Raw genomic sequence first — 15,989 nt, forward strand, 5'->3', positions numbered from 1 at the left:
TAATTTGAAGTTTTCTTGACATTATTTTTATCATGACTTCAACAAAATGTAAAGTCAAATTAAAGCTCTATAATAGGAGGAGCTCATTAAGGGTAGTAGTAATAGGATATTAATAGATTTGAGTACAGAGGAAAGAAAAAAGAAACAAAAACTTCAAACATCTTATAAGCCAATGCCCTAGGGACAAATAGGCAGATCTGGGCAAAGTATGAGCTCCTAACTTTGCCTGTTTCATTAATAGAGAATTACATTTAAGTAAGTGCTAATTCAGCTTTATGTAGAAAGACCTTATTTGAAGTTTGTATCTATACATATCACTCTTCCCAGAAGAGTGACAATCACAAAACCAAATGAAGTTAATAGTAGCCGGGGGGGGGGAATCAATCTTATGAAAAGAAATTGTTTAAGTTGTTTAAGTTGTTTAAGTTACATATACCGTGTATTTAAGTGAGGTTCCAAGATCTCCTGCACATGCTCAGGAAACCTCCTCCAAAGCTTGGAGCCAGGGCAGTCAATGTTTGTCTCCCTACAGTCATAGATGGATAATAACTCCTGCAAAGGCAAGGTTTACATGACCACGTTAGCACAGAGAATTTTCACAACCACAGCAGTAACCAAACCTGGTGTATATGATCTTAGAGGTCTTTTCCAGCCTTACTGATTCCATGATAAGTAATGAGATGGAAGTTATGGAATGCTTAATTCAACTAACTGTTGATTTCCCAGATTGTCCAGTTGGTTGGACCACACTATTTTATATTCTTTGCATCTGCCAATAAACCAGGACTACAAGTTAAGTCTGATTCCTCCTTGTCAAACCAGCAACAAAGACCAGAGTCTGAAAATAAGGGTACACTCTCTTTCAGTTGCTTCTTAAAAGTGTAAGCAGAAACTATCTTAGGGATCCTTACTTCTTTTCATTTCTTCCTGGGGAACCAGCACTAATTCTAAGTCACTCTCAGGATTACTCCTTGAATCATTATGAATGGACTGTTAGTTACCTCTGAAACACCAGATGTCTCCTAAAATACTGTGACACAGAAGCAAACAAATCTATCTTTTATTTGACAATTCCCCAGAATTTTAAGTGTACCTTCTAATTTAAAGCTGTACAGGATGAAGTTTCAATTACTTAAACATGTATCTCAAAATGCACATTTATATTGCACAATTTTAAGTTCGGTGTTATAGAAATAACTTGTGATGAAAAAATAGGATCTATCATGTGTCTCACCTGAATTGCATATGCTGCAGAATCCTGAGCACGAACATTGTCAGCATAAGCAAGGAATGCTCTGGTCAGTTCCATTAGTAATCCATAGGCAAAATTTGGATCTTCCACACCAGCCTCAAACACAAACAGAATGCCAGTTCTATTAAAACAGAGTAATAGCTGTGTCTTTAATCTCTAACTAATCACTTGGAAGCTTAACTCTAAACTGTTTTAGGTGAGAAAGCAAGTACAGATTTTCAAAGGGTCTAAAGATAAGAGGTTCCCTACTCCCAAGGACTTAGTAAATGACCCTTAATGCTAAACAAAACACTACTGCAATGCTTCTTACCACAAATGTAAAATGTTTTCCTTGAGTTTCACTTGTTGAAAAATCGAGCCTGCCAGGATCTATGGCCCCCAGTTCACCTAAACATTCTCCACAAAGCAGTCGAGCTTGAGGATTTGCATCCTGGCAGCCAATGAGAAGGACAGTCACCAGCTGGGAGATGACTGGCTCCACAGTCTCACTGTCTGTTACATACTTGATCAATTTGTCCTAGGAAGTTGAAAAATAAAGATGAGTTATTCTGCAACCATATTTATGGTAAATAATCATGGAAATTTCCAATCTGTAACTTACTCCTTCCGATTTCATTTGCCCCTGACTTTAGGTCAGTGATTCCAATCCTGCCTCACTCTAACTACAGCCCCATTGCACTGAATTGCTTGTTGCCCTGGGAAGAACTAAACAAATGAATAAGGGACTTGGGCCTTAATTAATAATGCTGTCATGGCCAATAATGTATTTCATTATCATACACCTCTCTACTAAAATCATTTTCTTTCCTTGTCTTACACCAAGAACCTCTCTTTTTTTCTACATTATCTTTTTCACTTATTTGTCCCTTTTCTTCATATGTTCCAGAATTCCTCCAAATTTATTTCATGCAGCTGTTGTCACACCTTCTGGTTTTGCTGCCATCTGTATTCTTATTTGCCATGTCTTGGCCATTTCTTCACTCTCATATCCTACAAAGCCCAGGGTTTCAAGTCTTTTAATCAGTGTCCATCATTTTAATTGGGTGTCCTTTCTTTTTTGTTTTGGCCCATCTTTTATTCCCCAGTTCCACATTTAGTCCAAATAAAGAAAAAAATGAAGATGTTTGTCATTGTTATGTTTAATGAAAACTGAAACCACAGCCAACATAACAGAGCAAATAGTTCCACAAGCTGTGGAACTAATTGGGTTTGATTTGCCTCAGTTATTTTGCTAGACCTCTAACTAAGCAAGACATGGCAGCATTTTGCTGACCTGAGCCACAAGAATTACAGACTGGCCAGGAATTTACACAATGACTGTTCTTTTAGCTAGAAGGGTTTTTTTAAATTTCTGACTAAGGAGTGTTCCATAATCTTAGAGGTACTAAGGGGACAGATTTATTACTTTTTCCTAACAGGTCACCCTTTGAGATAATAACCACACAGATTTGTAAAGCACTATCTTCAACTTGTACGTGGTTATAAAATTTATTTGAATATGGATCAATGGATTCAAATTTTTGAGGGTGGAAGATAAAGAAGGAAGAGGAAAAAACTGAAGGTATGAGGTGGTCAAACATGTTAGTTCTTCCAGATATTATACACACACACAATGCTGGCTTTTATGTATTAGGCTCCTGATGCAAAAGCTATAAATGTTCTAACAGAGAATAAGCCCACAAAACAGATTGCTGTGAAATATCTCTTTCCTCAGAGTTGAAAAAAAAAAGCAAATGTACCACTAGCCTTGCTGAATCAACATCACAAAGATCTGGAAGATTTGAAAGTCCTCTCATATGAAGATGTCATGAAAAAGAACCCATTTTCCCCATTATGTGAAGAAACAGCTTAATGAACTGAGAAGAGTAACACAGTTCATGGGAACAGCCTGCAACAGTAAGGAGCTTTAAATTGATGCTCCAGATACTGATTTGATTTGTTTTTACTTCTGCTGAGTGATGTTTTCTATACCTGATTTCTGTATAATGTTTCTTTCAGGCTGGTAAGTGCATGGATACGAACATCCACATTCTCGTGCTGAATGGCTCTCATGGACAGCTGCAGTGCTCTCTGCAAGTCAGTGCTTTTGGAGGATTCCTGAACAAGACAGGACATGAGAAGTTCAAGTTAAGCATAACAGGAATCTGATTAAGCAGCATCTCAAAGAATACAAGTGAGAACACATGGAAACAACTACTTTATTGCCTGCATTCTCACCTATATCCATAAACCATTGTCTTTCTGCCTGTTTTTTAAAATGTTTTTCCCAAAAGGTGCTATATTTACACTTTTGGGTAAATATAATGATGGTGTAAATAAAAATTATAAAATCGGAAGAAAATGCTTTGCTTTGAGTGTGTCTAAAACCAAATTAATTTCTACTTTTTCATTCCCACTAAGTAACTGCTACTTCCCATCTATTACCTAATCATTCTGAGGGCAAGCAACAGAAATAGACCACAGAGTACTGCTAAAAATAGACAAACTTTGCTCCCTGTGTTTGGAAAAAGGATCAAACGAAAAGTAGTAGCTTTTCTTGTAACACAGTCATTGCCATAGCTAATGCTGCTGACTTTTAGCCTTCTAATCTCTTTAGTCTCACAAAAAGATGAAAAAATCTGTGTTCAGGAGATGCTACAGAAACAAGAATGTTGAATATGAGTATATTTCATTCCTAAAGAAGAATCAGAACCTGCTTCAAACTATTCCTGTGATACACAAAACCTGTTTTGTGGTGGAAGCAGATAAATACTATTTCCATTTAGCAATAAACTTTAAATGTTTTCCTCAGTTGTCATGAATTCATTTGATGCATTCAAACCAACCAACTAAATAAAAGAAGCTGTACCTTTCTGTATTCCTGAAGGACAACCTGAATTTCTTTTAGTTCAGGAAGGTCAGGCAGAAAATATATTTCATGTAGAAAGTCTCGTACTGCATCCCTAATAGTTACCAAAAATATTGCAAAGAATATAGCAAACATTAGTTGGATCAGAAAATTCTTAAAAACCCATCCAAACCCTTAGATAAGAACTTTATTATTCCTATTGCCAACTTTTGTTTTGAAAACTGTTGGTATGATAGAATGCAAAAAAAATGAAAGCCCAACAAAAGTAATCAAGATAATAACTATCAACATTCCTACCAGAAAAAAAACCCACATACTTTTAAGCTATAAAATATAAGATGAAAAATAATTAACTCAACATTATCTTCAAAAAGGTTAAGTAAAAAAACCTATTTTTTATTAAACCTTGATTTTATTTTCAGTTGGTGTGACCACTTGAAGAGAATGTATGAAATCTTACTCAACATTATAATCTGTCCACTTCATAATTATAACTCTAATTATTGAAGAAAACAAAGAACTCATTTCCTCCCCATTTCCAACTCTCTACACTTCTCTCTAGCTTAGAGCAAATGTAAGCAATCATCATTATTCTGTAGAGGGAAGTGATTTTCCATCCCAGCAGAAAAAACACATACTTAAGGAACCTGGCAGGGTTAAGTGTCTGACTGGGTTGTAACTTTGCCACAGCATCATGTATTTTTATAAGGACAATATAAAAACACCTTTTCAGATGAGGCTATTGCTTGCCAGATTTCAAGATCTAAACACATTTTAGAGAAAGATGCACTATTTAGCAGAAAAACAAGTTCTCATCTCAGTGCTGGACAACTTAAATTTAGGGTTATCTCCATTCCTGTAACAGGATTTAATCCATATAACTGAAAATATTTTGAACAGTACCTGTTCTCAACTATGAGGAAGTGGAATATTGCTGTAGTTTCCTTGGGTTGGATATGAATAAGGGGCAATAACACCACAATCACATGGCTAAGCAAGGAGCCAAGGTATGAATGGTCCAGACTTCGAACAAAACAATCCCAGGCTCTAAACAAGAAAAGACAACAAAACAACAGTAATCAATGGTTCTTCTCTGCATAAGACATTTTAGGTGAGTCAAGAAAAGCATTTTAAGCTGTTTCAGCTCTGTGGTTTAGCTTATTGTCCAGAACAAAACAAACCAGTATATTGAAGGACAGAAACAGCAGGTATGCCACTGCTTTGGTACACCATCAGTTCACCTGCAACACAGTTCTGGAAAGTCATCCTTGTATCTCAGAGCTGTTCTCAGTGTAGTCATCATCTTCACTCTAACTGAACTCACGTGTTTGGGCCCCATGAGCTTCATTAAAGACCTAAGACTATTTAAAGCCTAGACATAGAGAAAAGGCATTTTAGTGTATTAGATACTCAGGAAAACATGTACAAGCCATATTTTCTAAAAAAATCAGCCTACCTCTGTTTAAGAAATCATGCTGTATAAGACATCAAAATCAGTTTGATGTTTCAATATAGAATTCGGGTTTAGAAAAAAAAGAGAATGAAAGGAAATCTCTAATGATAGAATTGTAACGAGAAACCATGTTATTTAGGCTATTGACAAATTGATGAAGAAGAACTGTGGACACCAAAGGAGAGTTAGTTATTATAGATCTCTGTTCTAAGACAAGATTGACTATATATCCAAAGCTGAAAAGAGCAGGCTTAGGAAATAGAGAGAAAATAAATAAACTTGCATTTAAGAAAAGAAACAAGCCCAAACCCAACTAAAGCAAAGCAACAAAACCCAACAGAATTGACGTAAAACTTCTAGCAGAAGTGATTGCAAGCATCAGGAACAGGTAATAGCTCAGTTGTCACTGACAGAAGAGAAATACTGAGACGCAGGAGATATTTCAGTCCCAGTAACACTACCCTTAACAAGGCAGTACAATGTCCAGCATGAGAGATCAGTAACACGGGAATAAACCTGAGCTTGAGGAAAGGTCATGCAAGGGGAAACTCATCAGGAACGAAAAACAGAACAAGAAAAGATAGAAATAATAGCAGGTGCAGCAAAAGAAATGCTATACAAATTAAGAAATTCATAAAATGTGAAGACATGGGGCTACAAAAATGAGAGCATCTCAACATGAATATCTGAGAAGCAAAAAACCACCAGAGAAAATGCAGTCTATCAATATAAAGGTTATATCCACTCTAGCACTGAAAATTTCCTGCAGAAATCACCTGCACTACCTCTGTGAGGTGGCTACAAGCCCAGTCCTGTGCTTAGAAGCACTGCCTCAGCAGAATTTTCACACCTTGTCTTGAGCTGTGAGCTCTACTTTCTCTAAATTACTGTAAAGCTTAAAGGAGCTGTTCTGTGAGAAGCAAAACTAATAAAGTCCAGTTTCTCTTGGATTTGCATCTTATTTTACCTTTGCCCTGTGGTGCCCTTATATAACCCTGTTCCCTGCAGTAACTCCAGCTTTCTCCAGTATTCCCTCATCCTCCCACTGTTGTTTGTTTCACGCATTAAAAATAACACACTTTTCCTCCTCTGTAATTCCTCGTTGACTGACTTGTTATATATACCATGTCTGACTGAAATATGTACATTATCTGACCATTAAAGAAACAAAACAAAAAGTAACAGCATCAGTTTTAAAGAATCATATTGGAACTTCAGTATCATTGAGACTTCAGTGACAGTTGCACGACCACACAAGTAAGTCTGGAATATTGAAATAGCCCTTCCTTATTTTTGTTTTAATATTCAAAATTAATTTTACATACCATTTTTTTATCTTCAATGCCAACACTGGAACTCAGTAACTGCATGTTAAAAAAAGCCAAGATACCAAGCAATTTAGGTTGCAGATAATCAGCCTGTGGAGGGAAAAAAAAAAAAAGCGTAAAAAAACCAAACAGTCTTACTATTAACCCATTCCTAAGCTTAAGAAATTAAAAAGCAGGTATGAAATGCTAATTCTGAAAGACAAATGAGAAAAATCCCAAATACATACACTGCTACTTAAATACTAGTGTTAATGACACACATCCCTATTAGGCTGTGGGGTTTGTTTTTTTCATAGTAACTTGGGAATTGCATGTGTGTGTTGTCAGTTTGTTTGGGCACTGTTTGTTTTGATTTGGTTTTATGCATACTTGGTATGTATCTCCCTATTCCAGGAACACTTAATACAAAATGCCAGCCTTTCCTCCACTTTTTGTCTCAAATAATGGCAAAATGTCTTCACTCTCACAACGGACAAAAAGAAACAATTATTGAGCAAAACTGAACCTGAAAATTTTGATGTCCTTACCATCTGTTCAGGTGATGTTATTTCTCTGGGTCCCCGATAGGGGTCATCATGAGAGGCAAATGAAGCCAATATTGACAGGCCGTTGAAGACTTGCTGGTAGTGCTCTCCTATGCGCAGCAGTAACTCATTGTGCAGCCCCTGGTAGTCCTGCCTCAGCAGGCTGCCCAGTTCTATCTCAGTCTCATTCTATAATCAAACAGATTAGAATTAGATTCATCTAATCACAATGAAATTAGCACACTGAGAAACAGGAGGCATTGGGCTCTGGTTGATTTATTATGGAAACCAAAGAAAAAGCTTCCATTCAGCAAAATGCCAGACAAACCAAGTTTTTGGAATTTGTTAAGTTCATAAAGTATCTTATAACCATTCCTCAGAGCCAACGGAACTGATTATAAATAACAAGAAGAAAATTTCTGTATATACAATGTCCCACTCTATGCTTTGCAATACCTTAACTTAAAGCAGAAAGGTCACTGCATCAATTGCTGTTCCTCATCTGCAGGTAGAATAGAGCAAATGCCAGTTTACCTTGAGGTAATGAAGTGCCCGCTCAAGCTCATCCTTGGTGCAGGAACAGACCAAGTGAGAGAAGATGTATTTGAAGTTGTTGATTAAAATCTCTCTTCGGTTGACATTCAGTTGTTTTGCGATGGTTCGGATGAGTGTGGAGGCTGCAGGACTGGCCTTGGCTGCAAGGTCAGGAAGCAGAACCTGCAGGGTCCGCTGGCAAATTAAGAACAGCAGTTAGTGGAAAAAAATAAACAAAAAACCCCTCCAAAACCCCAGGATTAAGCTTAGTTCCATTTGTGTCAGCACCACAACACACATCTCTGGTCATAAGTATGACCATAGGTATTAATAAAGAACTTTAATAAGATGAAAATATCAAGTAAAAATGCAGATAGAACTAATTACTTCAGGAGCTGCTTCACCTAATCAAATACTAAGAAACAAGTAAGCAAGAAGTGAGCTGGCATTTTTTGTGTCCAGTCAGATTCTCCACATATGGAAATCTTAGAAAACCCCAAAACAAAACAAAAAACCAACATGCCCACATAAAACATGTACACGTATGCCCCCAACCTACCATTCAACTAGAACACTGCTTAGTTAACAGTTGTGCATTTTTCATCTCTTAACAAGCAAAATACAAGTATGATTACGAAGCTACTTAGTCTTCCAGTAAAACAGATATCTAACCAGATCAGAAAGAGAAGAATCCACAAAATAGGAGCTTTCTTCATTTGAAACAAGAAAGCTGAAACCATGCAAAAATCACACCTCACAAAGGATCCCTCCAAGAGCACCAGATCACTAATACAGATATACTTAATGAGTATTCTAGATCTTTGCTCATTATCTGTCACATTTGAATTAGCATTATGGCCATCCCTCTAACTCCTTGATAAAACTGATCCTCTGTATTTCAGCTCCCAGTTGCAGCAATCACAAAGTAGTCTATTTTATAACAAACAACAGTAACTAGAGAAAAAAACCCCAGATCTTTGACAATCACGGAAAAACTGTGGATTAAAATAGAAATTCACAAGCACACAGAGAAAATATCAAAAATAGAAAGGACTGACCAACTTACCGAGAGAAAGCGATTTAGATCTGGAAAATCAAACACACTGGCAATCTCAGTTAACATGTCCAGAGCCATTTCTCTCTGGTGATCAGCTGTTTGTTTCTGCAGCTCATTGCCCTGGCATGGAGAACCCAACACCACCATTTGGCTGGAGTGCAGGGATTCCACTAGAAACTAAGCATGAAGAAATAGATATTTAGTATTATTTTTCCCTTGTTTGCTCCCTAAAACTAAACAGAAGAGTTTTACTCCCCTTTCTATACATCTGGTTTTCTCTCTCATTTATGGTGCAGAGATCTATGATTATTACTTTGCAATAGAAGTGGATTATCATCCACTTAATAATTACATTCAATTTTGCAACCCTGGATTCAAATATTGCCTTATTTAAAAAAAAATTCAAAATTAGAAAAGTTTGCTTTTGACAACTTTTTTTTAAAGAGAACTTTTGTCTTTAGGTAATGGGTAGAACAAAAAACCCAAATCAATCATATCAGAATTCTGTCTGTAAAATGCTGACTTCAATTCCTATTTTAAATCATAGTGTCTTGCAGCAATAGAACTACATAATGCAAGAAACTATACAGACCCTCTAATTTGGAATGCCAGCATCTACGGAATAAAACAGAGAACCAATATTGTCAAGGGAAGATCAAGACAAAGTCAAAGACTTCTCATTCCTTCCTGAATATTTGTAGGGTTTTTTTTTCCTCGAAATCATCTTCCTCAACCTATGAGATTTCACCTTGTAAAAATACTGCAACTTTTACCTTTAATACCATTTTCAAAATACACAGAAAGAACCTAAACACATGCCTTTCTAAACCACCATCTTTTTACCTGGCAGATGGGCTTCTTGTACTGGCTGAAGAAAGCCTGCAGCTTGACGGCCTTGGCTGCTGCCAGGGCACGGATTTCTGTGTACGCTGCTCCGGCCACGGCAGCCGACTTGGACAGCAAACAGTGCAACAAATGCAAGAGGGCAAATGGTACCAACTCTCCTTTCGATGCCCTTACAAAGCAAGCACAAGAAAAAGAAATATGCAAAATGCCTCTTCATTGTACTTGCAAGGCTCATCTGCATCTCCTATGACAGGGCAGAAGAAACTGAGGAACAGTGCATATGAATCAACAGCTCTGTGCAGTTGCAGCAGGCTCTGGACAAAGGCTGACTTCAAAATCAGTAATTTAATCTCACACTTGAACAAAAGGTTACTTTGCACCACAAACTGACATGACTGGGCAATTTTCAAGACACTATCAAAAATACCTTCCAATATCTCCTGTTGTGAGAATCAAGGTATCTTTAAGCTCATTATTTCTTGATAATTTGGCATTTGTGTAGGCTTCCTTCATTCTTGAAACAAACAGCTGGTACACAGGAAAACAAACAAAAAAATAATTTTAGTGTTTGACATTAGTGAAACAAGACACACAAACTCAAAAACCCAAAAATAAATATGAATTCACCTCTTTTATGAATCCTTCCTCAGAGTCTAAGGATTCTAGTATGTTCTTTATACAGTCACTGAAAGCCACTCTTACATCTTTGTCTGGATCTTCCATTAGATTTAATAAAGACCCAACAAGAATCTTCACACTGGACTCATCAGTGTTAAAATCCAGATGTTTGCAAAGATGAGGTATATTTTTTATAAATGCTGGGTGGTATGGTTGGAGGAGGAAAGGAAAATATATTTTTAATACCTTTTCAAAATCTATTGAAGTGCACAAAACAGTGATGCAAGCAAGCCATAAAGCACACTATACTTTTTTCTAATCAAAAGAGTAAACACTGTAAAACAGAAAAGCTATTTAAAATTCAGATTTTATCAATTATTACAGTTCTAGATATAGTCATAGACCAAAATTAAGCCAAGGTACTTTAAAAGAATATTAATGACAATATTAAACACTAGCAGTGATATCAACTGAAATACAACACTTCAAGTTATAGTTATAAAAAACCCAATATAGAATAAAAGGAATGGAGAAAGGTACAGAAGCAGTGACTTAGTACCTCATATGGAAGTATAAAATGTTAATAAAGGTAAAGCCACATACCTAGCTTTACTGAACTGGGTGCTTTACTCTCAAGGAGAACAAGAAATGGCTTGAAAACACAGGCTTGCACAGAACAAGTTTTTCCATGAGTAGAAGTCACAGTGAGGCTGCTGCACAGAATATCATGAGTAACATGTTTGATAGCAGAGTCTGCCAAGGAGGGTTGTACACAGAATGTACCAGAAAGGCAGCAAGATAATTTCCCCACTATAGCAGCACAAGCCTCCTTGACCAGCTCAGACTCATCTTTGATTTGATTTCTGAAAGGGAAACAAAAATGAAATCGTTTTAGTAGATCATTTACCTAGAAATTTGTTTTTCTACACTGTCTGAATTCTCTAACTATACTGACAGTACTATAGGACAATTTAAGGATCTGTCTCACTAAATTATCTTTGTCCTTTTCAGAGTACCCCCACGTTCTGTTAAATATTTGAAGTAGCACTGGGCATGGTGAGTCTGGCAGGTCATACAGAAACTGAAGACTAACACAAAAGGACAGAGGACACCAAGACATATATACAAAAGGTAAAGAAACTGGAAAAATTGTAAGAGACATATGGACAAATATGGCATAGATTTCATTGACAAAGATAGCTCCTTTCTCCTCCTTAATTTAAATGGGGCTCTCCAGCCAGGAAAGGAACTTGCATACTGACATAGTAGTTGAACACTGTTCTGTCATATAGACATCACACACACCTATCCTGTTGATATCTTATGATTTCTGTAACTGAGATCTAACAAATTCTGGATTTAATAGAAATTAACTTTTTTTTTGGTGCTTGTACTACATTTCTTATTTTCTGTTTTTCTTCTTGCCCAAACCCAGAAAAGCAGCATCAATACATACAAAAGCGCTTTGGGAATCGTGCTGCAGGACTGCACACTTGTGGGATGAAGCAGAAGAGAAAATCCTTTCACACAAGTAGCCCGAATTACTTCATGGGGACTTTGTAGTGCCCAATGATAAATGGATTTTCTCCAATCCAGATGAATGTTTCTTGGGAAGAGAGACAGAAGGAGCACACAGTATGACTGAGTTCGGAGTGCTAAAGGGAAAAAACAAAGCAAACAATTACTTGATTTAAACGTTTAATACCATCAATCACCATAAGAGGGCAAAGAAAATAATTTTGCTTTAGAAAAATCATTCCAAAGTGATATTAGGTTTTATATACTTTAACATACTTACAGAAACTCTGTGCAGTTTTTTGACTCAAAACTAGAGGATCAAACCCAAACATGGATGGTTTAAAACAAGAATCATCAGGATGGCTGTAAATCCAGGGCAGAGACAGCAATGCACATAAGGTATCAAGAGTCTGATCGCTCAGTAGAATTTTCACTAGGGGAAAAAACCAAAAAACAACAAGAAAAACATACTTTTTCAGCACTGTATAGTTTATAAAACATTTTATGTTCTTAATTTGCTACAAAATGTTACTTTTTCTATCAACAAAGATTAGTATCACTATTCCCACATGTCGATATCCTACATTTTAGACATGTAATAATAAATCTTGTAGTGCTACATCAAAATAACCTAAAAACCTCATTAAACAGCTGACAGAATGTAATACATGAGCAGCAGAATGAAGTTGGGTATTTCTGGATTTGTGTGAAGACTCTCAGGTGGACTCTGGGATGTCTACAAAGCTAAACTCAAAATAACTCTACAGTCTTAAAGTCTGTCCTCCATCCTACACCCTGGTTACTTTTTTAAAAAAACACGCAAGTATTTTATATTTTTGGTACAATTCCTGCATGCCACATTGCTGAAGCTGGTCACAAGCTTTGAAATTGAGTGGAACTAAGATAATAAGGCATGCTGCCTCTGTGTGTTTTAAAAAGAATACATAAGAAAGGAACAAACTTCAGGCAGTTTTTTCACTATCCTCGTTTACTCTCTTGGTCAGATAAAAAGCAAAAGAAGTACAGACAAAGAGAAGTAAAACATGTTCAAAAAGGAATGTTAATTAAGCTCTCTAAAAGAGAATAATGTGTTTTTTTTACTTTATTTAGCTTTTTTTTTTTACAAGACTTTGAATACTGGCACAAGATCTAGAATTTCAGTACCTCTACCACAACAGACTAACACAGTCAGATGCATTCCTAATTCACAAATACAGTAAAAGACATGTTAGTTTAAAGGATTTCTCACCTTGTGCATACAGCAAGGCATCAAAGATTTTCACTATTCTGTCAATCACTTGTTCTAGATTAACAATCTGTGTAGCAGCCTCTAACAGGTTTCTGCAGACTTTCACTACTCTTGTGATAAAATCAGAGGAAATCCACTTGAACTGTGTATTTACCACTGAATCTGAGGAGCTTGGAGAACTCTTACATGTGCCAGAGTTACATGGATGAAATACTTTATGATCTATACTGTTAAAACAGAAATCACATGATCAATTCAACAGATTATAAACATTTAATATTGTACTGCTTGCAAGCGAAGTTATTATGAAAGTGTATTTCTTCGAAACATTCAGGACTTACCCAACACTTATGCTGATACATGGACAAGCATTAAAGTAATCTATGCCAATCTATGCCAATCTTAAGGACAGTTACAAGAAACTGTTGGTCTCACAGTTTCTCCTTGGTCCCTTTACCTGGCAGAATTTGTTGGGGGAGAACAATGAACTATGCCCAGAGCAGCCAGTCGCAGAACCACAGCAATCCCTTCCACAGTCTGGAGAACATCCACTGGCAGAACTTCTTTCTCCAGAATGGATATTAAGGATGCAGCTTTCTCAGTGATGGCATTCCAGAGAGAGCTCTTCAGTTTCATGTTCACAGGGCTACGTCTGTAATTTGACCATATTAATTATTTTCCAACACGTACTTTTTTTCAGAAAAGATAAATCATCATAGCAAAACCAGTGCTAATCCATGTTTGATACAGGATTAGGAATATACCAAATGAAGCTTTAGCTTAAATGTGCTTTTTGGGAGGAAAAGAGACTAACTCTGAATTTAAGTATGACTCAAATCAGACTTATCTGAAAGGCTATAAAGCCATAACTCTACAATCCTTGGAAGGTCTTGGTGACCATAAAAAGCCAAACACTTACACTCATCTTTGAGAAAGGCAAAACAAAGAGGATCCAAGGAATCCTCTAGCCCTGTTAGCCTAAACTCAGTCCTGGGGAAGGTTATGGAAAAAGTCTTCCCTGAACTGATATCTACCTGCATGAGGGACAGGAAGGTGACTGTAAATGGCCATTACAAATTTACCAGGGGCAAATCCTGCCCTCAATTTCTTTCCACACTGAGAGGCAGCTCTGTGGAGAAAAGGAGAGCTGTTATTTCAGAAGACTTCAACTGGCTACAAAACTTGGCCGGCAAGAACTTCATGAAGGTCCACAGGACAAGTCCTGCAACTGACACAAAATTCCTGATGGAACAGAACCAGCTGAGGGCTGACTGACTGTACAGGAGCTTTGCAGAAAGTGACCCGGTGGACTCGTGGAAAAGTTGACTATAAGCAGAGTGACCTTGTTGCAAAGAAGGTCATACTGGGCTGTACTCAGGAGTGAAGGCTGATCATGAGCCCACAGCTGGAGTACAGCATGAAGCCAGCTTTGAGTGCCCAAATACAAGAAAGATCAACAGCTGGAGCAAGTCCAAGAAAATCAGGGAGCTGAAGCACAGCACAAGCAGAGGCTGAGAGAACTGGCTTTGTTTACCTGTTCTCAACCTGACTTAACTAGATCTGCTTTAAGTACATCCTGCTTAATAGCACAGCCATACACATGATTCTGTCACTTTGTATGGATGCTCTCAGCTTTTCAGTTCTCAGTAGGTAAAAATGAAAATAATTTCCACTGAACATATTAAAAATACAGTCTCTTTAACTAAAGCTTGGCTTAAAAATCACTGTAGATTTTGATCCTTCAAAATATCACTTGGATTTTTTTTCCCCAGAAGATACTTCAATGTGGCTGTTAAGAACTAACTGCCTCAAAAAGTTGTTATTTATTATTCAAGAGCCAAATTACTATAAAAGTACTTATTGAGTAAGTGTCATACATTGAAGGGGTGGGTGATTTCTTTGGATGCTTTGTGGAGAGGCTTAGTCGTCGCCTTTTCTCTGGAACTTCATCACTGCTGCTGCTCCACCCATCAGTGTCAGAAGTCTCTTGCTGGTTCTCATGAAGCTCCTGAAGGATTTCTTCTGTTTGTGTTTTTAACGCCGTATAAAGTGGACTCACCAGATACTGGGATGGACAAACAACAGAGGTACCTTACTTTCCAAAGATGTGCTATTATTGTTTCTGACTTAAAATACAAAATTTCAAAATATTATGGTAACAAAGTTCTTAAAAACCTTTCTGTCCAAAAACTTCATTATAAGATGAAAGCTCTTATAAGCAATGAAGTTTCCTGTGTTACTACCAGAGAGGATGCAGCTTGTACAGCTGTTTCCCAGTTCCTGCCATAATACCTTGCTACCAAAGCCATCAGGACAGACACACAAAGTTTAAGAGACAACAGATACAATACACACATGAATGCATGGGGTAGAGGGAACACTCAGCACATCAACACCTTCCTGTCCCTAACAAACATGATAAAATCACATGGTTAGAAAGTAAGAACTCAGAAGAATGGAAATTACTTATAAAGCTGCCCTCATATGAGGGTACTCTGGGCCTTACTCCCATTTTATACTTTTCTGATGTTATTTATGATTACAGACAGTTCTGCCTGCATAGCTTATCAACAGTTCAATACATCTAAAAAACAGAAGAGTCCAGCTACATTCCACTGATCAAAGAACTCTGACCTGTACAAACATATGAAACAGTTAAAAAACAAGGAGTATCAACCTAAATATGCAACTAAAAATAGCATTTCCTGAATTTTCTTCTTTGTATAGGTGTAGGTTTTTGTATCTGATCTATTCACACAACA

At 37.0% G+C, this 15,989-nt stretch overlaps 1 protein-coding gene across 3 annotated transcripts in view; it reads right to left on the reverse strand.

Annotated features, from left to right (window-relative positions):
- ATR (ATR serine/threonine kinase) overlaps positions 1-15,989 on the reverse strand; it is a 45,058-nt gene that overhangs the window by 25,278 nt on the left and 3,791 nt on the right. For all 3 annotated transcript variants that reach the window (XM_017822391.1, XM_017822389.1, XM_017822390.1), the window contains exons 5-24: positions 15,105-15,292; positions 13,685-13,879; positions 13,228-13,454; positions 12,259-12,411; positions 11,917-12,115; positions 11,064-11,323; positions 10,470-10,660; positions 10,270-10,370; positions 9,840-10,011; positions 9,006-9,173; positions 7,940-8,134; positions 7,409-7,594; positions 6,879-6,971; positions 5,342-5,472; positions 5,004-5,147; positions 4,101-4,194; positions 3,224-3,349; positions 1,563-1,769; positions 1,235-1,348; positions 437-552 (exon numbers count right to left, since the gene is read on the reverse strand). In XM_017822391.1, coding sequence (XP_017677880.1) covers positions 437-552; positions 1,235-1,348; positions 1,563-1,769; positions 3,224-3,349; positions 4,101-4,194; positions 5,004-5,147; positions 5,342-5,472; positions 6,879-6,971; positions 7,409-7,594; positions 7,940-8,134; positions 9,006-9,173; positions 9,840-10,011; positions 10,270-10,370; positions 10,470-10,660; positions 11,064-11,323; positions 11,917-12,115; positions 12,259-12,411; positions 13,228-13,454; positions 13,685-13,879; positions 15,105-15,292 — 3,260 coding nt within the window. The remainder of the gene's footprint in view (positions 1-436; positions 553-1,234; positions 1,349-1,562; positions 1,770-3,223; positions 3,350-4,100; positions 4,195-5,003; positions 5,148-5,341; positions 5,473-6,878; positions 6,972-7,408; positions 7,595-7,939; positions 8,135-9,005; positions 9,174-9,839; positions 10,012-10,269; positions 10,371-10,469; positions 10,661-11,063; positions 11,324-11,916; positions 12,116-12,258; positions 12,412-13,227; positions 13,455-13,684; positions 13,880-15,104; positions 15,293-15,989) is intronic.

The sequence above is a fragment of the Lepidothrix coronata genome, unplaced genomic scaffold, assembly GCF_001604755.1.
Source record: "Lepidothrix coronata isolate B3197 unplaced genomic scaffold, Lepidothrix_coronata-1.0 Scaffold97, whole genome shotgun sequence".
NCBI classification, from domain to species: domain Eukaryota; kingdom Metazoa; phylum Chordata; class Aves; order Passeriformes; family Pipridae; genus Lepidothrix; species Lepidothrix coronata.